This window comes from Serpula lacrymans, assembly GCF_000218685.1.
Source record: "Serpula lacrymans var. lacrymans S7.9 unplaced genomic scaffold SERLAscaffold_3, whole genome shotgun sequence".
Classification (NCBI taxonomy): Eukaryota; Fungi; Basidiomycota; class Agaricomycetes; order Boletales; family Serpulaceae; genus Serpula; species Serpula lacrymans.
In genome coordinates this window covers 2,281,745-2,306,252 of record NW_006763292.1, presented here as the reverse complement: position 1 = coordinate 2,306,252, position 24,508 = coordinate 2,281,745, and the positions used below count along the sequence as shown (strand labels likewise).

At 45.8% G+C, this 24,508-nt stretch overlaps 9 protein-coding genes across 9 annotated transcripts; 3 read left to right on the top strand and 6 right to left on the bottom strand.

Annotated features, from left to right (window-relative positions):
• Positions 1 to 228: 228 nt before the first annotated feature.
• On the bottom strand, positions 229 to 713 carry SERLADRAFT_434536 (uncharacterized protein; the record flags this gene model as incomplete). The annotated part of the gene is made up of 3 exons (XM_007314755.1): positions 229 to 357; positions 410 to 546; positions 602 to 713. The coding sequence occupies 3 exons, from the start codon at positions 711 to 713 to the stop codon at positions 229 to 231; spliced, it is 378 nt and encodes a 125-aa protein (XP_007314817.1).
• A 4,323-nt stretch (positions 714 to 5,036) lies between these two features.
• On the bottom strand, positions 5,037 to 5,851 carry SERLADRAFT_459253 (uncharacterized protein; the record flags this gene model as incomplete). The annotated part of the gene is made up of 2 exons (XM_007314754.1): positions 5,037 to 5,694; positions 5,764 to 5,851. Coding segments are annotated over 2 exons (272 nt in total), but the record flags the coding sequence as incomplete, so codon positions are not given.
• A 101-nt stretch (positions 5,852 to 5,952) lies between these two features.
• Positions 5,953 to 6,132, bottom strand: SERLADRAFT_366329 (uncharacterized protein; the record flags this gene model as incomplete). The annotated part of the gene is made up of 1 exon (XM_007314753.1): positions 5,953 to 6,132. One exon carries the CDS (start codon positions 6,130 to 6,132, stop codon positions 5,953 to 5,955), a length of 180 nt encoding a protein of 59 aa, XP_007314815.1.
• Positions 6,133 to 6,549: 417 nt separating this feature from the next.
• Positions 6,550 to 7,260, bottom strand: SERLADRAFT_459249 (uncharacterized protein; the record flags this gene model as incomplete). The annotated part of the gene is made up of 2 exons (XM_007314752.1): positions 6,550 to 6,896; positions 6,920 to 7,260. The coding sequence occupies 2 exons, from the start codon at positions 7,039 to 7,041 to the stop codon at positions 6,650 to 6,652; spliced, it is 369 nt and encodes a 122-aa protein (XP_007314814.1).
• A 302-nt stretch (positions 7,261 to 7,562) lies between these two features.
• Positions 7,563 to 8,880, top strand: SERLADRAFT_459247 (uncharacterized protein; the record flags this gene model as incomplete). The annotated part of the gene is made up of 2 exons (XM_007314751.1): positions 7,563 to 8,009; positions 8,063 to 8,880. The coding sequence occupies 2 exons, from the start codon at positions 7,752 to 7,754 to the stop codon at positions 8,417 to 8,419; spliced, it is 615 nt and encodes a 204-aa protein (XP_007314813.1).
• A 17-nt stretch (positions 8,881 to 8,897) lies between these two features.
• SERLADRAFT_459244 (uncharacterized protein) lies at positions 8,898 to 10,441 on the bottom strand (the record flags this gene model as incomplete). The annotated part of the gene is made up of 3 exons (XM_007314750.1): positions 8,898 to 9,416; positions 9,493 to 9,504; positions 9,581 to 10,441. 3 exons carry the CDS (start codon positions 9,709 to 9,711, stop codon positions 9,020 to 9,022), a joined length of 540 nt encoding a protein of 179 aa, XP_007314812.1.
• A 382-nt stretch (positions 10,442 to 10,823) lies between these two features.
• SERLADRAFT_380526 (uncharacterized protein) lies at positions 10,824 to 13,282 on the bottom strand (the record flags this gene model as incomplete). The annotated part of the gene is made up of 19 exons (XM_007314749.1): positions 10,824 to 11,341; positions 11,401 to 11,509; positions 11,570 to 11,594; positions 11,647 to 11,704; positions 11,763 to 11,790; positions 11,847 to 11,906; positions 11,963 to 12,069; positions 12,120 to 12,165; positions 12,219 to 12,246; positions 12,302 to 12,326; positions 12,384 to 12,415; positions 12,479 to 12,504; positions 12,566 to 12,591; positions 12,642 to 12,659; positions 12,717 to 12,726; positions 12,777 to 12,875; positions 12,938 to 12,951; positions 13,015 to 13,093; positions 13,152 to 13,282. The coding sequence occupies 19 exons, from the start codon at positions 13,217 to 13,219 to the stop codon at positions 11,186 to 11,188; spliced, it is 1,014 nt and encodes a 337-aa protein (XP_007314811.1).
• A 208-nt stretch (positions 13,283 to 13,490) lies between these two features.
• On the top strand, positions 13,491 to 15,105 carry SERLADRAFT_459239 (uncharacterized protein; the record flags this gene model as incomplete). Its single annotated transcript, XM_007314748.1, has 6 exons — positions 13,491 to 13,571; positions 13,633 to 13,655; positions 13,773 to 14,537; positions 14,601 to 14,860; positions 14,914 to 14,949; positions 15,050 to 15,105. One exon carries the CDS (start codon positions 13,879 to 13,881, stop codon positions 14,161 to 14,163), a length of 285 nt encoding a protein of 94 aa, XP_007314810.1.
• A 1,320-nt stretch (positions 15,106 to 16,425) lies between these two features.
• Positions 16,426 to 24,501, top strand: SERLADRAFT_434531 (uncharacterized protein; the record flags this gene model as incomplete). The annotated part of the gene is made up of 32 exons (XM_007314747.1): positions 16,426 to 16,844; positions 16,950 to 17,045; positions 17,115 to 17,254; positions 17,303 to 17,457; positions 17,522 to 17,751; positions 17,809 to 17,895; positions 17,954 to 18,224; positions 18,275 to 18,430; positions 18,481 to 19,018; positions 19,072 to 19,301; positions 19,359 to 19,511; positions 19,571 to 20,003; positions 20,063 to 20,198; positions 20,254 to 20,567; positions 20,622 to 20,752; positions 20,806 to 20,936; positions 20,991 to 21,210; positions 21,260 to 21,311; positions 21,367 to 21,530; positions 21,579 to 21,721; positions 21,772 to 21,949; positions 21,997 to 22,088; positions 22,154 to 22,466; positions 22,519 to 22,811; positions 22,868 to 22,959; positions 23,011 to 23,255; positions 23,309 to 23,461; positions 23,517 to 23,628; positions 23,680 to 23,741; positions 23,813 to 23,957; positions 24,036 to 24,302; positions 24,374 to 24,501. The coding sequence occupies 32 exons, from the start codon at positions 16,426 to 16,428 to the stop codon at positions 24,499 to 24,501; spliced, it is 6,279 nt and encodes a 2,092-aa protein (XP_007314809.1).
• Positions 24,502 to 24,508: the final 7 nt, after the last annotated feature.

The window sequence follows — 24,508 nt, the reverse complement described above, 5'->3', positions numbered from 1 at the left end:
GAGCAAGCCATTCCAGAGTTCTTTTGCATCATATGAGTAATTTGTGTATAACAGAATAGGCCACTGATTGCCCAGAACTTGGATTTGCCCAGTTATTAATTTAGTTTTGACGCTAGAAGCTTTGTAAGAATGGCCAGCCTATCAATAGAACATATCTACTTACTTCTTGTTGGACCAAGTCAACCCAGCAGGACAAAGAAGAAAGCCGGTGCATTTATGATTGAAACCTCAATTTGCTTTGACGTTGCAATATATGTGAGGAGAAAGAGTCTGTCCTCTGGGAGTAATCCAGTCAATTACAGCGGATTTGAGACTCTTAGTATTGTCAGATCTGGCCCCATTTGCACCTTTCTGGATCTGTGAAGATATATAATGGTGTAATTGTTGTTTTAGATAGGATAAGATGTACCATATCTGCAACCATTATTATGTCTTCTTCTGTAGTTTCTGGACCCATGAGATGCCTCTCCAAGCTTGGGACAAGCTTCAATAATTCCTTGAATATATGTTGCTCTGCCCTTGAATATATGTTGCTTCGCCCTGTCCCTACAACATTAATGTGAATCAGTTCAAAAGGCTGAGTTCAATAACTGTGACTTACTCTGCAGGTAAGCTGTTGTCAGGTTCATCTGATGCCATTCTTTCAATGGCATTTTCAAGAAGGCTTTGCACATTACAAAATGCATGTATTGTCCTCCCAAAATGATGTCCATGGTGGATCAGAGGATCCTGTGTAGCGCTGAAGTGAAAGAAGGTGAGAACTTAGGTATACATGTCCAAATGATTTATGCACAATTTTTTTTGAGGAGCCAATTCCAATGTGTTTGGTTGTCTATTGCGTTTTTGGGTAGTGTTTATCTGAGATCTGCAAGGGCTTGGCTGATCCACTTCACTTTCCCCATCAGACATTATATTGCGCTAATCAGACAATGCTGGTAGTGAACTGGCTGAAGGGGTAAAATCTGAGTATGCCAATGCACGGTAGTGCTCAAAGTGATACTGAGCTGTTAGATGCAAGTTGGTAAGTCCCATATAAATACATACATCAGCATAAGCTTTAAACCACATATTACAAAATATGCCATATCTGATGCCGGACCTCTCAGAGTCCCAAGTTATCAAGTTTGGGGTTTGGCTGGCTGTCACGGTAGCACTCGGTGGAACTAGTCCTTGATAATATCCCAAGTCTGAGTCTCACTGCAAGATGTTTAGTTTTGATACTCTGGATTTGACTAGAATGGACAAAACTGCCACGTTTGGGATACACTGTCGATGATGAGAACTGTTGTTAGAAAACCACACACAAAAACAAACTAACACACAATCCTCCCAGATTCCACGGAACTTGTTTATGGGCTTTGCCTCCTAGAACAGTGGGTGCTCTGGTTGTTTGTGGGGTGGTATGTATAAGGATCCTTCAAAGTAAAACCCAGAGATGTATGGGTGTGGGTTTTGAGGAGGAGGGATAGTTGAATTTATAGATGATAGGGGCTTAGTAACGAGTATAGATGAGCACTACCTTGCTAATCATAGCACAAGGTAGGTGTGAGAACGACAATATGACGAGGTTCCCAGTGATAGCAGGCTCCTGACGCACAAACTGTAGTGCTCAAAAGGACTCTAATCGAAAGGGATGACAATGACTTCAAAAATGGGAAGTGACGATGAAAGCAGTTGACAGTGGTAGCAGTGGGAAGTGTTGTGACCACACTGGATCACAAGCAGCAGAGTAGTGAACTTGAATTTAGAGAAGAAGTCTGGAATGGAGTTCTTGTTGTTTTTACAAGGTAAAATACAGGGGTTTATATAGTAAAAGAAAAGTAGGCTATGCACAGTATAGCTGTGCAAAAAGAATGAGAAAGAACATGAAGGAAGGAATGTATGCTGACGAATCCTGCATAGGTAGTACAGGATAAGATTGTTAAAAAAGGAAAAGAAAGGGATAGAACAATGAATGCTGTGAGTAATGTCACAGTTTTGTATAGCCATAAAGTAAAGTCCAATAGCAAAAAGAGAGCAGGAAAATCATGATGTCATGGGAAGATGCAGTAAAAAAAGGGCAAGGCAAAACACTATCAGTATCAACACAGTTCCTTTATTGTCAGTCAGGCATTCTAAAAAAATATGTGTCCATAAAAATGATTCAAAAATCAAAAATAATCGCACTGTAAATGAATGTTCTGCTGAAGACAAAGAAACTGGAGCCACCGGTCCACCACCTAGTCCAAATCCGACAGTTCCATGGCCTTACCAATGGACTGGTTGTGTTGGACCACCTGATCAAACGAGGGAGGGAGAGGAGTAGTTCCAATTTGGAACAAGTGAGTCCCAGGCAGCGTGTGGTAGGTGTAGCTGTAGCGAAGACGATGGACAAAAGATAAGTGTACCCAAGTGAATGGGACAGCGATGAACATGGGCGACGCAAGGGGATGAACCTTCTCCAGCTCAAAAATTACCCACCCACGCTCCAACCAGGCAAGACGAGCGACCGATGTTTTGATAGTATATGATGGTAGATCAACGTCATGAAGATGGACCTGTTGCCCTATTTGAACCGGCCGCCGGGGCTTTGCTGATATCAGCAGTGGCACGTGGTAGTTAACGGATCGGTGACGGAAGCGGATAGGAAGTGGTGACATCAGAAATGATGGGGGTGCAAATAAGATGAGGAGGAGGAGGGTGGAGGTGACAAAAAAGTGGATTAGAATGGGGATCCAGAAACGACCGTCAGGTGAGAATAAAAAGGAGAGGAAGGGGCCCATGGTGGGGCCAGGCAAAGGAAGGGGAGTAAGGGAAACGACAAAAGCGAGGGCGCAATGCAATGTGTAGCCAGTGGCGACGCAAAAATTTGCCGAAATGCCGAAATGCCGAAAGTACTGAATGGAAAAGCAAAGGTGAGCGTGACTGGATTGCCTAATAGAGGTGGTGCTGATCAGCCACAAGTTCAAAACAGGCAATATTAATTACTATTCCATGTGGCACTGTGCCTGTGTGGCGCAAAGGCGAGTCTTTTTGAATATTTGCTTCGTTATTGACACCTGTCCATGCTACCAATCAACTTTGGTGCATGACAACGATTAGCTCTAGCCGTCAACCATGTAACTGAATATTGAATGTACTTTCTGGTTCATAGCTCAAAATTGCAGGCTGTGCCCTAGAAAAGAATATCAGAGAGAGTGCCAGAAGGTCTTGACCAAAGCAGCAAATAGTTCACCTTATCTGGGATAAAACTCAAAATTAGCTCTGGGTATGCATGACATAATCTAAATATCAGATTGATGTTACAATTGACGTACCAGTACCTACTTACGCTTCACTTTTTGCACTTTTACTTTTATTTTTCCAAGTCACATGACCAGTCATGTGACCATTTACTTTACTTTACATTTCCGACTTTTCATAGTCACATGCTAGACATCGGACTTTAAACTTTATTTACAACTGTACAGTACCTCATGTATTTTAGTATATATACAGGAGCAATACATGGGGAAGGACTCAGCGAGTCCTCCCGTTGTCTACCAACAACTAACTTGTTGAAACCTAATGGGTAACCACTCCCACCTCTTCCTCTTCTTTTGAGTGTTGTTTTTATTGTGCTCCAGTGCCCCAAGACTGTGTCTTGTTGGTGTTGTCACAGTAGTTCCAAATCCCTTCTTTGTGAGTTCAAGTTCATTCGAGTCAACTACAACTGATACTTACTAACCCCATGACCATTCACATTTTGTTGACAATCACTGACAGGAACATTAGTATACAAGGCAGTACTACATGGCATTGGAGTCAGTAACATGACAAGAATGTGATGTTGGATATTCGGTCCCTCAGGGCGCGGGAACAGGTGCGGGAGAAGGATTCTTTTGGCAAATGAATGCCATAACAACGTAAATACATACTTCTTATATAACAAACATATGTAAATATCATGTGAAAGACAATGATAGCCACAAAAGGCTGATTGTAATCACAGAGTAAAGCTTCGGGCGAACCTCCAAAGTTTGCTTATGTAATATAATTTCTATTTGTGACATCGGAGACACACTTCCACCTCAAGGACTACAAGATCAAACATCTTGGTGGTTGTGCAACCTGGAAGGGAAAGTCAAAAGATATCTGTGTGGTGAGTTTTGGTAGTCATCACTAGATCCAATTACTCACAAATTGTGCCAGTTCGTCTGAGTCAGGCTGCCTTGAACACGGTAACTGTGGAGTAAAAATCATAGTTGAACTCACTGGAAAAGGGGATAGTATGAGTATTGCAACAAAATGAGAGTGTAATCAAGATCAAAAACTCAAAACCGCGCTTGCAAGTTCACGTTCCTCAATTCTTACTGATTCTGAGTGATCCAATGATGAAGATGGTCATGATCCCCACGTGGACAATACTAAGCTGAAGATAGAGCTTCAAGTAAAGAAGGCCATGAGTCATGAAGGTGAGGCATCTGGAGAGCATGTGGGAGCACATTTTTTCACTTAGTTTCGCTCGCATGGTTTTTTGTGGCACCACAGGTGTGGAAGGTGCCACAGGCACCTGACAGTTGCAACAAAGCTGCGACAAGTGCAACTCGTCTGGCAGTGTACTGCACTACTCTACTGCTAACCAAAAACCATGCAAGCAAAACTAAGCAAAAATATGTGCTCCCACATGTGCCGCACACGACTTTTGGGGCCACCATCTCCTTCATTTTAGAACAGCATCACTACAAATGAGTTATTTTATGGACCTTCTTGGAAGACTTACAGTTGTACCTTAACATGAGAATGCCTAGTCCCTGAATGCTGTGGATTTGCAACAGTGGTAATGAGAGACAAAGTAGACAGTTGGCGGCAGGGTTCACACCAAGCCTAACAAATGTAAAATACAATTGAAATTATATATCTGAGAAACGGACATGGCTAAGAAACGGAAAACTAGTCAAAAAGTATTGGATCCATATTCAGTTGTACAACACTGTAAAACTCCACTTTGACAAGTCCACATCAACCCGTCTTCTCTGCGGGAAACGCATCCGAGTGAAATGTACCGCCTCCCTGCTCTATACTGTCGTTCCCTGGTTTTTCGGATTTCATGGGCCAACCGGATGTCACAGAATAACGCTAAAGTCACATAATTGTCACACATGCCGTTTTGAATCAGCGGTCGGCATAAAATAGGTGTAAAATTTCACCAATTCACTGATCACTGATCGTTCGTGCCACACACCAAGCGGAGCTCAATACGCACATCGGTAGCCTCGGCTTCGAGATCGAACGTTACAGCTGCGTTACAAGTGCGTTACTTTGCACAAAAGTTGGATCTCACCCAATGCACCATTTTTCAAGCTCAAAATACCGCAAGTAAGGATTTCTGGGGCATAATAGTTACTGGGAGAAATAGCTAAGTAATACGGTGAGCAGAACATCCTTATTTTGAGGTTGTCCGGTTGGCCCATGAAATCCGAAAAACCAGGGAACGACAGTATCCTGCTTCGCGTCCAGCAGTCTTCTCCTGTACCTGTGCCTGTGTCACGTTATCGACCCCTGACGCGACGAGCCCAAGGGCTGCTTCGTCTCTTACAGCTTTCCTGTAAACCAGTGCTGCGTTCATGATGTTGCAGATGGCGCAGACGATGATGAAGGCAGCTCTGATGAGAGGGTTTTTCCAGATAGCGTCCTCGCGGTTGGTGTATGTGATAAAGAGCTGGACGGCTGAGGCTGGTTGATCACATGACACAAAACAAACTTCAGCGTCAAGACAGTCAATAGAAGGCTGGTATAACTAACCAAAAATGAAAGAAGCACAGTATGGTTTGATAAAGGCTGAATGTCAAGCCCAGTAGAAAGCGTCGAAATGGCCTGAGGGAGTGGGAGACTTACTAAACCTGCGAATGCAAGCTGCACATCAGTGACTGCGATAGTAAGCGATAACAGTGTTGGATGCTGCTCACCAGATGGCTTTACGTGGAATTCTGGTCATGGTGGTTCACTGTAGGACTTGATAGGCGCTTGATTGGTGGGCAAAAGGCACTGCCAGTCGCATGTGCTCCCAGGTGAACCAGTGCAGGAAAGGGGAGCGTTATCTATACCGACCATGCCGGACACAGTGACCGCTGACATCAACTCTAACTTGGAAGTTTGTCTGCCTGCGTGCATGCGTGGTTGTTGTTTTAACTTTCACCAACGCTTTCATGTCATACTATCATGCTCCTCGCGGGAAAAAATAATAATGAACCACTCTGGTGTCAAGCACATGCAAGTTCAGTCTTATGTCTTATGACATAGAGAGGACCCTCGCAGTGACATTGACACAGGCAGTTTCAAGTTGGCGTGTGCTAGCACTGTGCTAGTGGTCCATAAATTTGGTTACGTGAATTTTGGTCATTTGTTCATGTACGAAGATGCTTGACATTATTAGGTGTCGCAATACTTAGGCGCAAGACCCTCCGATGCGGCTGTCCGTCGAACGTTGAAATGGCCAACTTCGAGTCGACCCGCGTGATCAGGTATCTGTTTCATATATATATGCATAGCACTCTTTGGTAATAAAACATATCATGTCGTACTGAACCACAGTGTTTCACGCCTATTGAATGCTATGAATAACAGGACACACATCATCCACGGTGTTCTCTGCCCGACGTCATAAAACACAAAAACAAATTATCAGACCTCACTTTAGTCGCTGGTTGAATACTTGGACGTCGTCAAATGTATGAAATATTGAAGGCCATTCAAGTTGCATGAATGTGATGACGGACCTTTGAGCTTTGGATCCACACCGCATTCGGCCGTTTAGAGAGGGCGCTCGGTGTTGCACTTGGGCCGCATTTACATGATCGTTACCGTCAGGATAACAGCAGGTTCTGCTTGCCTTCCCGGCGGCAGCGCGTGAGGTACTTTTATCCGCAGGGACTGAATGAGCGCACCTGTGTGCAATCATTTTTTTTGCAGTTGCGTATTTTCCCGATGATTGGAACCTCCGGGTCTACAAGATCGCCGAATGGGAAAATGATGAAGGAGGGAAGATTCGGGACTGACGGACATGGTGGGTGTACCCTTCATGCGATAATCAGGCGCAGTAAATCAGTCCTGTTCTCCAGGATAGGACTCCCAATTCCTTAGAAACTTTCTTTTGTGTCACTGTCGATATAGCAACTTGTCGAAGTATTTGATTCCGGAATGTTGCTTCTTGTCCTTGGTGGCGACAGAGTGGCCGGATGCCTTGGAAGGAAAGAGATATGCATGTGGCCACATTCGAGTGCACACAACATTGTATTACTCAGTGCGACTGCACAGAAATGCACGCTGACTTTATCTTATCGCTGATCGGGCAACCATGCCGGATGCGGTGTGCCTTGCCCCAAATGGGATATTGGTGATTTGTCAGCGTGGACAGCCTGGCCCTGACTCCGATCGCGTGTCTCAGTATTTCCACGAATCCGCGGCTTAACAATAGTTTTCACTCGCTTTTGCATCGAATTTTATTCCAAAAAACACTGCGTCTGTGGAGACGAGAGAGGAGGATAGATACAAAAATGAAAATGTGGGACGAAAAGTGTAAATATAATATAATGAAATGTGGTGGAAGACGTCAATACTGACGTGAGTCATCGCTTCGGCAACTTACTCCAGACCTAGACCCTTTACTTTTTTGAGACACATATATAGGGCACCCGGTTCGTTCTCTCCTCGTCCCCACCTTATTATTCCCTCTTCACCACTGCCATATCGCTCCTCGCCTCCAGGCTGAGACTCTCCCTTTTCATTCATATATGTTAGCCTTTCAGTCTCAGTCTTATCCTTTCGCGCCTGCAAGCCAGGGCTCTCCCGACTTTTATTCATCCTTGGCCACCGACTTCTCCTCCTATATCACTCCTATCCCTGCTCCCCCCTACGATATGCGTGGCAGGCAGGCCCAATACACAGAGTCTGCATCTCAACGTCGCGAGCGGGTCGAATTTCTGCGCAAGCGTGAGTGGGCGCGGCGCGTTGCTGAGTGGATACGCGAAACCAGTGCACGCCAGGATGTGGTAAGTCTCCTCTTCGGAACTCATTTTCTCCTGTTTCTCAACTTTTCCCATAGCTGTCTTTTGGCCGTTCTGGCCCCCTCGCCACACCTTTCGGCCAGGACCTTGATAGCCCAAGGCTCTCGTCCTCCTCCACCTCGTCTTTGCCACTTTCCCGCGACTCGTCTGATGACGATGATGAACCATATGTTATATATAGCTCATCACCTTCGTCCTCCATGTCCTCACTTTCCGATGATACACCCGTCTATCAGACCTCGAGCATCCATAACTTACACAGTGGTTTGAATACCCAGTCCTACCAAACACCCCCAGCGGTACAGAAAAGCCATCGCAGACGCAGAAGTGGTCAGCGCACTCCCGGACGTAAATCTTCGTTGTCCAGCATCTACGAAGTTCCTGAGGAGGACTAGAGACCCAGCAAGTTAACGGTTCAATCATTGGCATTTGGTCGTGCGTTGTGGCGGCGATTTATTAAAGATGCGGTGCATTCGCCATGCTCTTAAGCACTGCCAAGGCGGGCTTTGACAGATCGCTTTGTACACAGCACCGCATCGTCGCAGCCGTGGCGCGTCGTAAAGCTCTCGACATGCCTCGAAGGTTCATCATGGCTCCATTTGACTCGGTGCCGCGTTAACCCTCGGGGTATCAATGCATATTATTCATCTTCAAAAGTTGTCATCAACGATGACTATTTAGTTATACCATCTCTTTTGCTGGCATACCCGGTTCTCATGATATCGTGATATGGACTTTGGTGCTAACTTATCCTACTAGTGATACATAGTTATTGACTAGCTAATCTATGTAGCATTTACTTGTACAATTTATTGGTGTAACATCTTGAATATATTCATCTTTCTTAAAAGTTTAACGTGCACAGCCAATATGAATGTAAAACGCATTGCATTCCGAAGTCGCCAAGGAAATACATATAGATACGAAGTAGCTGTGATGACTAGGAATCAAGGGTAATTACCAAGCGCTGGTGCATTTTCTGTTCTGCATTCACATCACTGCCTTTCCTCTGATCTTCTCTTCAGACCTTCTGCCATAGCGGCGAAACCTTCATTCAATCCCTTGCGAAAGAGTACTTTCACGATATACGCCACCACGCCCCCAAACACCTCAATCGTTTCATACCGCGTCTTACCAGGCTCACCCTCCACCTCTGACAACGCCTGCCACCTCTCCGCATTCAACAACCACCGCGGCATCTCAATATTCTCCCAAGCCACACGAAAGTTGTCACGATCGAGAGCCGTGATACGTTCAAACGCCGAGGAGGGAAGCCACTTGTCTGACATGGTGGGAGGGATGTGAACAGGCGAGATGAGGAGGTATGAGCCTACGGAAGGCGTTTGGTCCGCGAGGGGGTTCTTGCGCGCGTCTGTCAGTTGTTGGTTGCGGCTGTTGGACGGAGGGTGGGGAGTGTACAGGCGTTTAGCGTGGTGTGCGTATAATATGCTAGGACACTGACACTTACACGAAAGCATTCCTGATAGGTAGGACATTGCGCCACGGTTCTTGGTTAGCGCGTAAGCGCTTATTTCAATGCGCAATTCTAAACGCACCATTCACGATACGACTTCCAGTCCATGAGGACCTCCCATACTTTTTCTCTTGGTGCGTCGATGATGATGTTGGCGGAAAGGGCGAAAACGCCATTTGCTCGTACAGGTGGGAGTCCGGACGATGTCGACATGGTGAGGGTATTGGATTGGACTTGAATGAGCCGCAGTGTGCTAGTGAGAAGGACTGCAAAAGGTTGGGACCGGGAGAAGCCGAACCTTATGTAATACACGTCTCGCCCCAAGATCGCGCCTGTTGAATTGCACGTTGGAAGGAACTTGGGGATGTCAAATAAACATAGTATTTAGACATACTACCGTCGGTATCATAGGTTAGCTACTCAATTGCTGGGATACCGTATCCCGTCCTGTTGACTAAACATTGCTTCTATTTGCTAGGCTCATCAGGAATATACTGTGGCCTTCTATGGTGATGAACGAACGCCAGTGAGAGGTCGCCGACTCGGAGGCGACAAGGTGAGGTTGCATGGGGTAATGTGGATGCGCGTATCTGAGACTGCGAGAAGGGCTGAGGGCGCCGTGAAGAGCGTCGGGTTATACGGCATGATGGGATGATTGGATGTGTGGGGTTTGACAAATTGGCTCATTTTAGCTCTGCCCGATTCAGAACACTCAGGCTGTCGAGTGTGTCGTGTGGCATATGCTATTATGCACTAATCGTAACCAAAAGTCACTCGATGACGATGCTCTAATTGTATTGCTTGCGTTGCACTCCAGTCCCGCTTGAGTGGTACGGTTTCTTATAAGGTTGGCGCCATTGATATTGATGTATTAAGAACCATTGGCAAGCATCTATCCCTACGCTCGTATTGCGGCCCATCGTCAACGTGACCTGGCATGCGTACAGTTGTGGGCGTCATGAAAAAGAAATAGACGCATGTGGTGTTTTGTTTGCAGCACTCTTGCATCGCGAGTTCTGTGTCGGTGTAGGAGTGTGTCGGGATTGTCAAGATACAGGACTTGCACAGTGGACAGTCGCACCAAGCAATATTTGTTCCACACCCCGTAGCAGCATTGCACCTGCTGACCATCAAGAAGTTGGCCAAAATAATGCACACCACAGCAGAGCTTGGAGCACTTGCCATAATCAGATACCTATGTCATCATCTTTACATGACAGGCGGGCACTTCAAAGGGAAGGTCCCTTTTCTCCCCAAGGTGCTCCCTTTTCTGTGCCTCATCTCTTCCGATGCTGGTAATGGTTCCTGGTGAGCCCCCGCTTTCGGACTGACGCCAGCGCTGATACAATTTTGCGATCACCTTTAAACCAGATGGAGAAGTCTGAACTGGGGAATATATCTCGAGCTTAGGGACTTAGTACTTTACGATGGTACTTGTGATCAGCTCGAGAGCCACATTGTGAATCGAAGACGTGTTTAGGGAGAAGAGCAATGCACCTACGGTATAAGAGTTTCCTGGTAGTCAGGCAGCGATATTTTGAGCGATGTCTCAAACGGTCGATGGGATTAGTCGATTTATCGTACGTGGCTTCGATGCGATTAGTGAACTCCAACAAAGTAAAGTGAATGCCCTCCTAGATCCTGGGTGTACCATAATACAGGTGTGTACATAAAAAAGAATCAGTCACTAGCTCGCCATACCCATGTCATCAACAGACTCCATGGATTTCTGCGCGAAACGTATGTGACCCATGTCCTGGTCATCGTGGATGGAAGCTGAAATAGTACTAGGCGTGACAAGCTTTTCTGCCCCTGAATGACGACCCCTCACTTGCTGAGTTGTCTGGGACTGCGATTAAGATCATACGGTCGCAGATAGCAAATGAATGGTTTTTTACCCACCTCTTGGCGGCCAGCCGTATGACGTGCATCAAATGACAGAGTCGTGAGTCTGATGCCATTCCTGCTCGATTCTTCGAGCAGCTTTGAGTGATATTTTCTGATGTTCAACCTGTAATAAAAAAAAGATTGTTAACGATTGCCTTGATTGTCATTAAAAGGGAACACATACGAAGTCAAGAGTGAGTTCGCATATACTATTCGAGCCACGTCAGTAACCTGTTAGTCGATCACGAGTTTGGCACATACACCCCGTTTGGACGATAGTGATCCCCATGAATGAGAGCGAGTCAGAGGATAAAAGCATCTGTAGGCAAGTCCGTTGAGATCGCTAAGAGATATGTTTAACACCAAATCGGACGTACAGCCAACATTGTCGCTAACTCTACGATGCTATCGGGTGGTGAGTATTGCTTCTCTTGTTGACACTGTCAATTAGGAAGACTCACGATGTAAGTCCGCCTGTGCCTATTGTGTAAATGAGCAGGCGGTCAATCAGACCAGTCATCCTTTATAAGTATCCCTTCAGCGTGTGCGACAGATATGAAAATGCAAGTATACCTACATGCTGGAAGAATGTTCAGAGCGCCCTTTACGCAAGTAGTAGGCAAGGATACACGCCGTCGACGCATCACCGACGACAATCATTGTAGTACCGGCGACGAGAATAGGCTGGCTTATGATAAGCAAAAGAATGGTTTAAACACGTCTGGTACGCTTACATAACAGGCATCTCGAAATGCGTTCCATGAAGAATGATCGATAGCACTAGCATTGTGTTTGTTACAAATCAATACGCCTTCAAAGAAAAAACTACCCACAGTAATACACAGGAATATAAACCAATGCCTGACGTAGACGAATGAGCTGAACGATGACAACGAAGTATGATGAAGCCACTCACCAAGACGTGCAAGGTTGAACATCATCTTGCATCAGATACCCAGCGTCAGCGTAGAATTAGTGAAATTCCAAAGCAAACATACCATTAACAACGGGAGTATTATCTTGTTGCTTACTGGAAAGCATAGGTGCGAATGATAAGTCAAGCTCTAGGGAACAAATTGATAGTGATACGTACGTCTCTGGACTCGCCAAATGAAATAACTAACGAAAGTGAGTATGTAAGATTAGCGATAGGATACATACAGACTATAATGCAACCCGCCTGTTAACAACAAAATCGATCACGAACTGGGACATTGATTTAGTGACAAGCGCAGGACAATTTTATGTTCACTCACACCGATGGTAAATATGGCCTACGGATGGAGCGTCAATTTGTATCGCTAGCATTGTTGACGAAACATAAAGCTTACTGGTATATTCCTATTGAAGGTAGGTCAAATGAGATCACGCTTTGATATCATGTCACATACCATTCGATCGTTTGCAAAGCGTCCACATCTGAGAAATTTACTATCAGGTAGTGGTCCATGGCATAGATTGCCAATGACACGTGTGCAGACTCCATACTCCTGAGCATGAAATCCCCTTCGATCAGCCCTTGACTCTGAAAAGAGGGGGTCAAAGCCCTCACCATAGAGAAGCAACCTGAAATGCAATGTGATCACATTTATCATGTATATTCATTCGAACGAGTTAAAGGGTGCGTACGATGGCTTTGAATATGAAACGATCATCAGGATAATTTTGAAAATAAAAGAACGTTTGCATGCAGGTGACACCATATAGACTGGACCAGCTTCAGCATCGGGGAGTAGCGGTTGGATGCGGTGATAATGTGCACTTACAGCATACCGAGAAATGCGCCAATTAAGGGCCCTCGCATGAGCAGTTCTGCTGGAGTATTAGAACTCATGGTGGTGGAAAGGAGGGAAGGCGGGCGACGACCCTAAACGTGGTATGAAACAAAGCGTGTCCCGCCATAACAAGACATTTAACGGGCGTAAGTGAGGTGGCAGAGCTGGGATAGGTAACCACTTGGAACCGAACCGCCTGATTTCATCACGAAGCCTGGAAGTCTTTGGCGCCATGACACCGCCGCACCCGGATCATTTAAAATACACTTACCCACTGTCACATTCCGTTACTAGAATAAAAATATCTGATGAGACTGCCTGTGCATCTTTGCAGAGCGCTCCTTTACTGGATGCCTTCCTCAATTTGCTCTACCACGTCACTTGTTCTCCCCAAAGTTTGAGGGTTTTCTCGTCAGTCATGTTCCCCATTAGTCCCACCTTCATCGCTCGGCATCACTCTGATTATCATCAGGTATGTTGGATGCGCAACTGTCGGTATGTCACTAGTCCATCATGCATATCAGTAAGTAATATCAATTCTCGAGTAACTTATCTGCAGACTCGATAAATTGTGTCGTTAGTGCAGCACAAGGTCGCTCAAGTTGGTTCAAGCTTCTCACACACAACGGCACCCCGCTCGCGTTTGTCACGCGCCCCAAGGAACAAGTAACGTTTACGTCACAAAACCCATTTCGAAAGACATTATGTCACAACAAAAATGATTATATCCCATGGAGCTCGAAGACTGCACCGAGACTCTCAGGACACTTCTGTGAGGCAAGTATATGAGGCTTGCTCGTTTCCATGTGGCTTAGATTTGCCTCTGACATCTTATCTCACTTGGCTTGCATATTCGCGTGGATGGCCAATGTGGACGCGGGGCTACTTGTACGAATCCATCATACCCGGAAATTGCCTGCCACAATCGATCAGATTCTTGAAGCCTGGAAGCTTGAAACTCGTACGCTCTACGACTTTAACCTGGTCGATTCTGTGTTTATGACCGTGACGAACTGAGACAAACTTATGCACTTGGAAACAGGGTGCTAAGTCCTTTTACAATGTTTCTTTTTAGTATTGAACCAGCGCACGATTGACATCACAGAACAGGGCTCATAAGGCACAAACTATCGAATTTTGCACAAAATCAGGAGAAATGACATCCGTGTCTCCGTGAGCCCCTTACGCATATTGTTGCCGTAAAACCAGGAGTATCAGTCACTCGACATCGCGAACATTGTTCGTTCACTATTATTGGTTGCCCGCATTTTTAATACTTGCGAATGTCATCAAGCAATCACTTCCTGTCACGATAACAATAGTGTGCTGTTGTCGTCATGGCCAGCCGGGTTGTTCGTCCCAAGACTAGATCGATGGGTAGGCTTCTGGACCTCCGTAATCTATCAGCATTCAATTTCAATCTACCCTGGTCTGTTGAAGGTCGCGTTGTGCCAACTATCATAGAACTTGATAGAAGAAGCTTCGTGTGGTTGTTGCCAGTTCTCTGCGATGGACAGCACTCGCATCAATCTAAGCATTTCGATACTTCTATATTTCATAACTTCCACCAGGATGATGTGATGGCCTTCGCATTTCTGTAAACGGTTCTCAGGTGGCGGTACAACGGTGAGAGAACCCAACAGTTATGGTTGTTGGCACTAGGAGAATATTCGCTCTAGTCCTGAACTTTGGATACCTTGGTAAGCATTGAGTATTCTGCTCTATTCTTTGTTTGTTGCTGACACCTTTGTAGGATATTATATCCACAGCGGGCCAGCGGCGCACCCAAGTATGTAAATTGCTAGAAATTGCTCTCTTGATCTACGATCTCATGTCTGTTTACGGTGCCTTCCACGGGTTGTCATTGCCACGGCGACGTCTACGAGTAGGTATAGGGTGTTGACACTATTTCCTGCGCAGACTCGTATGCCCCTTTCACTAGAGTTGAGATCGAATGAAACAGTTCGGCTGAACAGCCCGTCCAAGTCATGTACTTTGTCTTTGTTACAAAAAGCAATAGTCATGCAGGTCTCATCTGGCATTAGGAACGTACGCGACCTGATCACACAGCTGTCTGATGCTATCACCCCGGCCATTCTTTTGCTGTAGACGTGCAGCGGGGCTTGGGAATTTATGGACGACTCTTGCTATTCAAACTTCTTTTTTCTGCCACGGAGATGGCGGTGTCTCCCACGTATAGACCTCGCACAGGTCATCTGACTTATCACCAGTCACATCTACGGATTGGTATTATGTTGAAACTGAAAAGCTAACCTTGTGACTATCAAACAGATCGAGCGGACCCCCTAAGGCATGTTTCGGACTTCATCGGTGGCGCAAAGACAGCATCCACCACACAACACGCACAACTCATCAGCAGCTCAACTTTCCTTGGCGTTGCCTTGGTACGACGGATACGTTGATTTTCTCGTGTTCATGGAGGTCGACGCTGATAGAATCATAGTTCGGACCCCTGTTCGGCTCGGTATACCTTGTAAGCGTCCTCACGATCCATAGTTGCCTAGCGGTCAACTCATAAGGACTGAAAATAGCGCACCGATTCCTCATAGCTTGAAACCATATTATCTTTTGAAATTCGAAAGGAAAAAATTGGACTGATCGATAGTTGAGCGTGATCAGTGAATGACTGGCAGTGCATCATGGGGTATCTTGCTTCCAGAGAACGTAAGGAGGCTAACTTGGGATGTAATCATTGCACTTTGGTTGATCATCATATCATCATACGGCAGATAGATAGGATCAAGTCCGGGCGCACTGGCTGATTCGTAAGACGGTTTGCTTGTCCATATACCTCCCGATCGAGATCGTCGGGTGCTCAAGCGCTTACAAGTGGACAAAGTCATGGTCTCATTGGTTATCACATGCATATTTTAGCAAAGTAACGCTCATGGTCATGTTAATGGCTAATTGCGAACATATTATAGAGGGTGTCATACGTCCTCAATTAACAATCCAACAAAGTGTTCAGCTAAATGCCAAGTGAGCTAATGCAAAAAGCGCGCTCCACCTGCTAGCATGCATGATAGTCACGCAGCAAGATTTTCAGTAATCCACTCTTCTCACCCAAATTGGGCGTGCTTATGTCATCCAAAATTTGCGTAGTGGCTGGAAATTATCTCCTAGCCAAGTCCACAAAAATTGTAGCCTAGCCTTCGTTCTACACTTGTTCTTAGGTGTCTAGGTGGAGTTTTCCTCAAATACAGCATTGCAGGATTTTTGAGGCCTCGGAATAACAAGATCTACAATGTCATCCTCATTGGCAGCTCAACTAGCAGCCTCTGCTTCCCTCAATACATCTTTACTTCTCGATCGAACTGGAAAAAGAAAGCAAACAGAGTCCTATCTTTTCACAGGACGCGATGCGGATACTCATGATCTGGATTCTCTGCATGCATTAGCTTCAAATGCTTTCGTGCAACTCAACAGTCTTTCACCTGCGTTCTCTCGTGTCACAAAGTCTGGCACCGATAAAACTACAGTCTACACGGACTTCGACCAAGCCTTGTTTTCGGATGCTGCTCGCGACTTGGATCGTACTATGCAAACACGAGAGGCAAATGCCTCGTTAGATCGGACGCTCAGCACCTTTTTTAGACTGTTGGGCCCATGGTTGATGGAAGCTCCGGCTGGAAAAATCATAGAGTGGCTGGTTAGGCGGTTTAGGTGAGTAGCGTCTTGGTGCTAGAATATTACAAGTCTCGTGGCTACATGTTCTTCTGCGTGTGTTCCATAAACCGTTCAGATGATGAAACTGATACATTTTGACAGAATAAACGAATTCAATATCGACGACACCCTTGCCTTGTTCCTACCCTATTACGAGTCCGTCCACTTTGCGAAGATGCTGTCAATACTGCACATCAAGTGCGTATTTCAAATTATTCGCGCCCACAAACTGCATGCACTATACGCCTACTGATGCTGCGTGCATAGACCCAACTCACAGTTTTCTTTTCTGCTGCCGTTCAAGTCGTCTGGGATACCTCTCAATCGCACTGCCCTCGTAACTGCCATGGTCGATAATGCAGACGTGGGACGTTTCGTCGCTGCTCTGTTGCCAAATGCCATGAAAGGTATTTGCCCTTTTTCGTCTTTGAAGTTTGTGTATTGACATTTTTTAGGCTTCGCGTCACATCGCACCCTTCTGGCATTCAACTCTGCAACAATGCACGATTTTCTGGCGCGGATGCCTGTACTTGACGAAGGCTCGTTGGCTTTTGTGCTTCCTGCATTCCTCACGCCTCTGCAATCTGCGCGCGGTGAACCCAATGCAATCGTATGTCCATATCTTATTCCTTCACTTTTCAATACATTCAGAGTATTTTGTCTGAATTTTGCAGCTTGGGAGTTACATCCTTCTATCTACACTATCACACAAAACTCCACTTACATCTGCTGCTATGTCCGCCATCATTGGCGCTATGGCAAATGCAGCAGCATCAAAGAATGCTCAAAACCAAAGTCGGCAGCTCACCGCACATTTTGTTAAATCAACGGTTGCGATATGCTCACCACAAGAAGAGGTGCCGGCTTTCAATGCCGGCGTTGAAATTACATGTCTGAAGATACCGTGCGCGATTCCTGTAAAATTTTAATCAAAGTCGTTACTAATGCAAGGGAGATGTAGTGGTTTAGCTGAGGAGTTATGTAATGCCCTCAGATATACCGGTGTGGAGAAATTCGTCCTCCCGTTATTGGAGGTATTGAAGACTCGGTACGAAAATTTGTTAGGAGATAGTTATCTTTTCCATTTACAATTTGCTTTCGTATAGCGTGGACGAACCTCCAGTGACCAACTTATTTTCCACCATTATCAATGCATCGGCCGCCCCTAATGTTATCGTCCGACGAACGTCAGCCATGCTTGTTCAACTGGCTATTCACACCCCAGAGGAGAGCATGTCTGCTGTGCGGGGACTCCTTTCTCTCGTCCATCAGCGTCACTTTGATGTACTCCGCACTGTCGCTGAGGAGGTTGTCCTGGACGATGATGAACAGGAGAGTAAAAAGAGAGTGGAACAGCTGCTGATCTCATTCTCTGTCGTAAGTGCTTTTGCTTTCATTGAAATATATTACTTACATAGGCTTTGTAGTCCCATCCTTGGGCCCAGAGCACGGACGTGAATGAGGTGGTTGTCGCCTCTACTAGCTCGACGAAAGAAGTCCGCGTTCATGCCGTGGGCAAGCTCTATGGCATCTTGCAAGAAGCAGAGGATGGGAAGGATAGGGTCCTCGAGCCTGCAGATTTAGTGAGTTTTGGTACTTGTACTTTAAGTGACAACTGACGCGACGGCAATAGACGTCGATTCATTCTGCCCTCCTTGCCCGTATATATGATACTCAAGCAGGTGTCCTACAAGCACTGTACGCCTCCCCTGCGCGGTTCCTTTCCATTCTATCTGCTCCCTCTAGTGATCCCGAGTCGGATTCACCGTTACGGAATCCGAAGGCCCTACTGACCACAGTCATCGATCAAATTACTCGAACTTCTCCTGGGCGTGCTGTCCTGCATGAACATCTTGCGTTCTTGGGCGGCCCTTTCGTGGCTGCTTATCCTACGTTTGCCAAAGAAATCCAAGAGAAAGCATTCTTCCCCTATCTGCTAGCTTCAAAGGCCAAGTTCCGCACTGCGCTGAGTGTTTGGGAGGCTCTGAAAGACTGTGATACAGAGACGAGGGATGAAGGATGGCTTCGAGGGTGCATGGACATCTGGCAAGAGTTAGGCTTGATGGGCAAGCGTGACAAGGGGAGCAAACAACAAAAAGCTCAAGGCAAAGACGAGGAAGACGCCGAGAAACTGTGTACTGCCAATTTGAGAGTAGCGGCTAAGATCGCAGGTATGAAATCCATCGTTTTCAGATCTGATGAACCCAAACTTATCTTTGAACAGAAAACATCCTTGCCTCGGATAGTCCTACGGCCCTGACGTCTGCACTTTCCAAACTGCAAGATCCACTTTCACACGGACGTGCTCTTGGTTATCTTGTAGTGCGCGCTCTGCTATTGTGCACCGGCACAGAACAACAGATCGCAATTTCTGACAAGGTCTTGCGAGCGATGCATCTTAATAATCTCGATGTTCTGGACGTTTCGTGCGACAAGAACGGAGGATTGCAAAAAGTATGCGTATGTTCCTGATAACAAAGTTTACCAAGGCTGATACTGGTAACTTTACAGGCTCTTGACGATCAGGAGGTTGGTATGAAGGCTACAATTAAGCCTGGTGGGAGAATTACTCTTCAGGTCCTGCAAACATCAATCCTAGCTCTGCTTCCGGCTATTAAACGTCCTGACACTAATGGCTTGGATTGGACAGCAGATATCGCACCTGTAAGTACATTCCTAATCTACTGATTACAGCATGATGAAATTTAGGTTTTCTCCTCTAGGACACTGATAAAGTGGACGATACAGGAATGCGTTATGTATATCTTTTACGCCGACTATACACCCTTGCTGTTGCCTCTAGCAATATCTCATCTACCCATGTTTCTCACTCACTCCTGAAAGCACTATTTCTCCGCCTTAAAGACGATTCTCTAGCGTTCCTTCTAGGAATTCTTATTTCACGTTCTTCCGTAGAAACAGCAGATCGTGTCCGCATCCCTGCTCTCTTGCATGTTCTTGCATTCCTACGAGGACACAGTGCGACAAACGCTGTAGACTTCCAGGCAGTGATTCCTTCACTCATGTACGTCTTATCGGATTCACACAAGGATAAGCGAGCAAAAGCGCTTGTTTTCGAGTGTTTGAAAGCTTTAGGAGGCGAAGATGCGAAAAAACATGTTTATGGATTTGACACTATCTACGGCGCGCAGTCTGGTAAGTCTTTCCTTTCAACAATTAGCCAGGAGTGCGATCATCATTCGTGTCGTGATTAGCCGATTTGCAATATTTGGATTACAAGGACCTGTCGATCTATCTTACTGCCCTAGCGCAACAGCAGGATCAGGTCATCCAGGACGCAAGTTATCTCAAAGTATTCCATCAGCAGCATTTTTCAAATGCAAATGCAAAGTAAGAGTCCTGATGCATAGTTGTCTTGTTGCGCCTCATCGACTTTCTTACTTAGATACAAGCGCCGTGTGCTCTGCTTTCTCCTTTCGCACGTTATCGCATGTCCTTCTCCAGCTGCCAAAATTGCCCTTCTGCGATCTATTGAGGATGTCGCCGATTCTTCCAAATCACGCTTGTTGTTCCCGCACATGAAGGAATTGGCCGAGAAATCTGACCTCCTTTCGGAATCGTTTGGCTCGACTTTCAATGATTATGTCACCCTCCTTGTAGCTGCATGCTTAACTGTATCTGCAGCAGACTTGAACGACCAGAAAAGTGATTCTGCGTGGCCTACATTCATCTCGTCACTGCGTTACCATTTCCAGTCCAGTATGTCATATTCGGCAATGTTGTTATACTCAAGTTGCTGACATCATTAATAAGATTCTCCATCAAGCACGCGGCAGCTCTTCAGCGGCGCCCTCCAAAACGGCCTATATAATTCTTTATCGTTCGAACGGCAGACAGAAATCTGCAATGTTTTACTACAAGCAGGAAGCGAGGGTGGTGAAGCAGTAAGTTGTCAATCAACGCTCCCCTAAAGACCATCACTAACTCTGAGTAAAAGTATCTTCATTCCAAGGCCCTCCTTGGGATAATTTTACAGGATTCTCACATGATTTCTCACTTATTATCCCACCATCAACCCAATGTACTCGAATCGGATCCCCGCGCGACGAAGCGGGCAAAACTAGATGAGTATGTAGACCACAATCTTACAATAGAAAGACACTCATAGTAGAGTTTTCTTAGCGTTGGCCACACAGATGCTGCAGTAGGCAACATCCCATCCTTGACATTATTAGCAGAAGTTCTTGGCACAAAGGACCTTCCTGGCTCGCTCGATCTAATTTCTTCTGTGTTGGAAACCATGAGTAAGGTTGCCCACCAGGATTCTCAAGGAGCTTCCGATACAAACTACATTGTGCAAATGTTGATGTCGGCTGTTGAAAATATCGCAAACAAAATCAAGGTACGTCTCCTACCCAGTCACATAGCTCAGTGTCTGATATTACAAACAGGAGGTGCCTCCAAGGGCTATTCGATTGGACATACTGCTAGAACTCATCAGAGGTAAAATAGTGTTCAATTTTTTTGTTACTCTACTTGATTGATAAACTTCTTATAGTCTCAGATAATCCTCAAACATTCCATCAAGCTCTTCTTTTGATGGGTAGTCTAGCTCGTCTGACCCCAGATTCCGTTTTACACAACGTCATGCCGATATTCACGTTCATGGGATCTAACATCTTCCATCGAGATGACTCGTATAGCTTTAAAGTCGTGCAAAAGGTAATTTCCTGTCGCTATTAATGATATGCTCCGTATTGACCAGCTCAGACCATCGAGAGCATAGTACCAGTTATGGCTTCGTCTCTCAAGACCAAATATTCCGATGGCCTCGATCTGTACGTTGGGTCAAGAGATTTCTTGCGGATCTTCACAGATGCCTGTGGGCACATACCTCGTCACCGCCGTTCGAAGTGCGTGTTCGTAAACGGCATTTTCTAGCTATACTCATAGATATCCACAGTTTCTTTGTCCACCTTGTCGAAGTCCTTGGCGCACACGAATTTTTGGCCCCAGTTTGTATGCTACTCGTAGACAGGACGGCAAATCGGGTCAGCCGGCAGCGACCTGAGGAGGCCCAGACCTCAATGGCTCTTCCTATCTCTGTCCTTCATCATTTCTCTAAGCCAGTACAACTCTACGTACGTCACCATTACATCCATTACTAAGCCTATCTGATTTTTTGCAGGTCTCGGTTGAAACTTTACAAGAAAGTCTGCGCCTTATGTCGCATGTCGTGGACAAAATGGATCCCTCGCCAGCCTTTTTAGAATATTACCGGTGCGTATTTATATTTTAGCAGTGAATGACTTCTATCTGACTCCGTTCCTTCCTCTAATCGCTAGTGATGAAGAGCAGCCCACACCGTCATCATCCATTCTCAAGCGGCGAGCTCAAGCTCTTATTACATTTGTTGGCTGCGTCATGCAACCATCATCTCCTACGGAAGAAGTTGAGACAGTCAAGGGTGCATCGACTACAGCCTTGATGGCTCTTTTCATCAGATTAGTCACCATGGAAGACAGCAAGACGCCTGAAAGTAGCCTCGGTGACATTTATGCTACGACTCAACAGTCAATGGTCAAGGCTTTGAATATCATGGCGGTCGCTGATTTCATGGTTGCCGTGCTTACCCTGTTGCAATCCGACGAGGATAGAGTGAGTGCCAAAGCTATGCTCTATAGTAATTACTTGAATCCCCTTGGTTCAGATTCAGATAGGTGCCCTGGAACTATTGACAGAACGTCTCCCTCGGATTCAAGACAAGGCCCGTCGCGATAGCCTTGAAACTATCACTTTGATAATCGAGAGGATCAAGCACTTTATTACCGTCCAATCTGGGGGCGCACTGGTTGTCTCCGCACTGAACGCATTGACAGCGTTAGGTAAAGACATGTGTCCCGGAGAGGAGGCCGCGTTAGCTGCCACACTCCCCTCAATCATCAAGATCATGAGAGTTCGCACCGCAGCTGACACTACTCTAGCTGTGCTGCCATCCCTCGTGTAAGTGTATATGCCCTGCTGCGAAACTATTTTCGCTAATGATTTTGGTGACGTAGGCTTGGACTTGGACCTCGTATCATTCCTCATTTCCGTGACATTGTCCGGGAGTGTACGCTTATCCTTCAGGAGGGTATCAAAGGACAATGGAGTGAGCGACTTTTTCGTACCTGTTCGAATTCAAGGCTCACCAGATTTGCAGAGCAATCGACGACTGTAGACAATGCCCTTAATACCCTGCAGAGCCTACTTTCCTCACTCCCAGCTTTTTGGAGCAAAAGTGAACTCACTCCGATAATTGACATACATTTGTCATGCTACACATCGGCCGCTACAACTTGTCCTACGACGACATTGATCAAAGCAATCGCAAAGCGCATTCCTGCGAAAGCCTTGTTGCCAACGGTCCACGATTCATGGTGGAGTATAGATCAGTCTAAAAAGACGGTAAGCGTTCTCGAAACGACGTTTTCAACCCCTGCTAAATTTTTACTGTTTAGGATGTCGACAGTATTTCTGGATTCTTTTTCATCCTCAAACGTTCATTGCACGCAGCTCCTCGAGCCGAAGTACTTGCGCAATTGCGCCCAACATTTAAAGTCTTCCTCGATGCTCTAGACTTGAGAACTATTTCTTCCACTGAAGTCAAGAAGGTGCGTGTCTACCTTGAGAGTCGTGTCATATTTATATTTATAATCGGATTTTCAGGAAGAAACTCAAGTCATTTCGGCTTTCTTGGAGCTGGTAGTCAAGCTTAACGACAGTGCCTTCAAACCGCTATTCCGTCGCCTATACGACTGGGCCTTTGCAAGTGACATTGGTAGGTTTCACGGTCCCTTGCCTTGCCTCTGTCACTGAAAGCCATTCACAGATAGCAAAACACGAAAGGTCACGTTCTGTCGTGTTTACATAGCACTGCTCGAATATTTCAAAGTTCGTCAATCAACTTTGTCGAAGAAAAAAGTTCCAAACTCCTGACCTGATCACAACTTTAATTCCTCTAGGGTTTAATGAATCCTTACATGTCGCTTTTGTTGCAACCCGTTTGCGATATGTTGAAAACATCCTCCGACGCTTCTATCCAAGACAGAGTGTTGTTGAGCTGTGTCCTCGATATGCTGATCAAGAGTCTCGACAGTGATGATGGCGGTACGTTTGCACACACACGCCCCCGCTCGCGATTCAGCTGAATTCATAATTGCATGATTTTTTTTTTCTTTCCCTCAGCGTTCTGGCGGGACGACAAGCTTCGTCAACTTGTCAAACCACTCGTAGACCAAGTGGCCACATGCATCAAATCAGACGTGGCAGAAGAGAAAGATCTTCTGGTCAAAGTTTTGAGCGCCGTCACCGGTTCCGTCACAGACGACGCACTGCTCAAAACCATCAACCTTGACATATTGATGCACACTCGATCTGAAGACGTTCGGTTGCGCGTGTACGCGCTATCATGCGTCGGGACACTCTGGCAAGAACATGGTGGCAAGCTTCTAGGTACTGTGGTCCATTTCTACTTATCAGACTTGACAAAAAAAAACCTAAACAATCGTAAAACAAACAAATAGGTTTCGTGGCCGAAACGGCGACTTTCATCGGTGAATGTGCCGAAGATGAAAACGACACGGTAGTCAAAGAAGCACACAAATTGAAGAGTGCAGTGGAGAATATAGCAGGAAACATAAATGGTTTATGAGATGGTT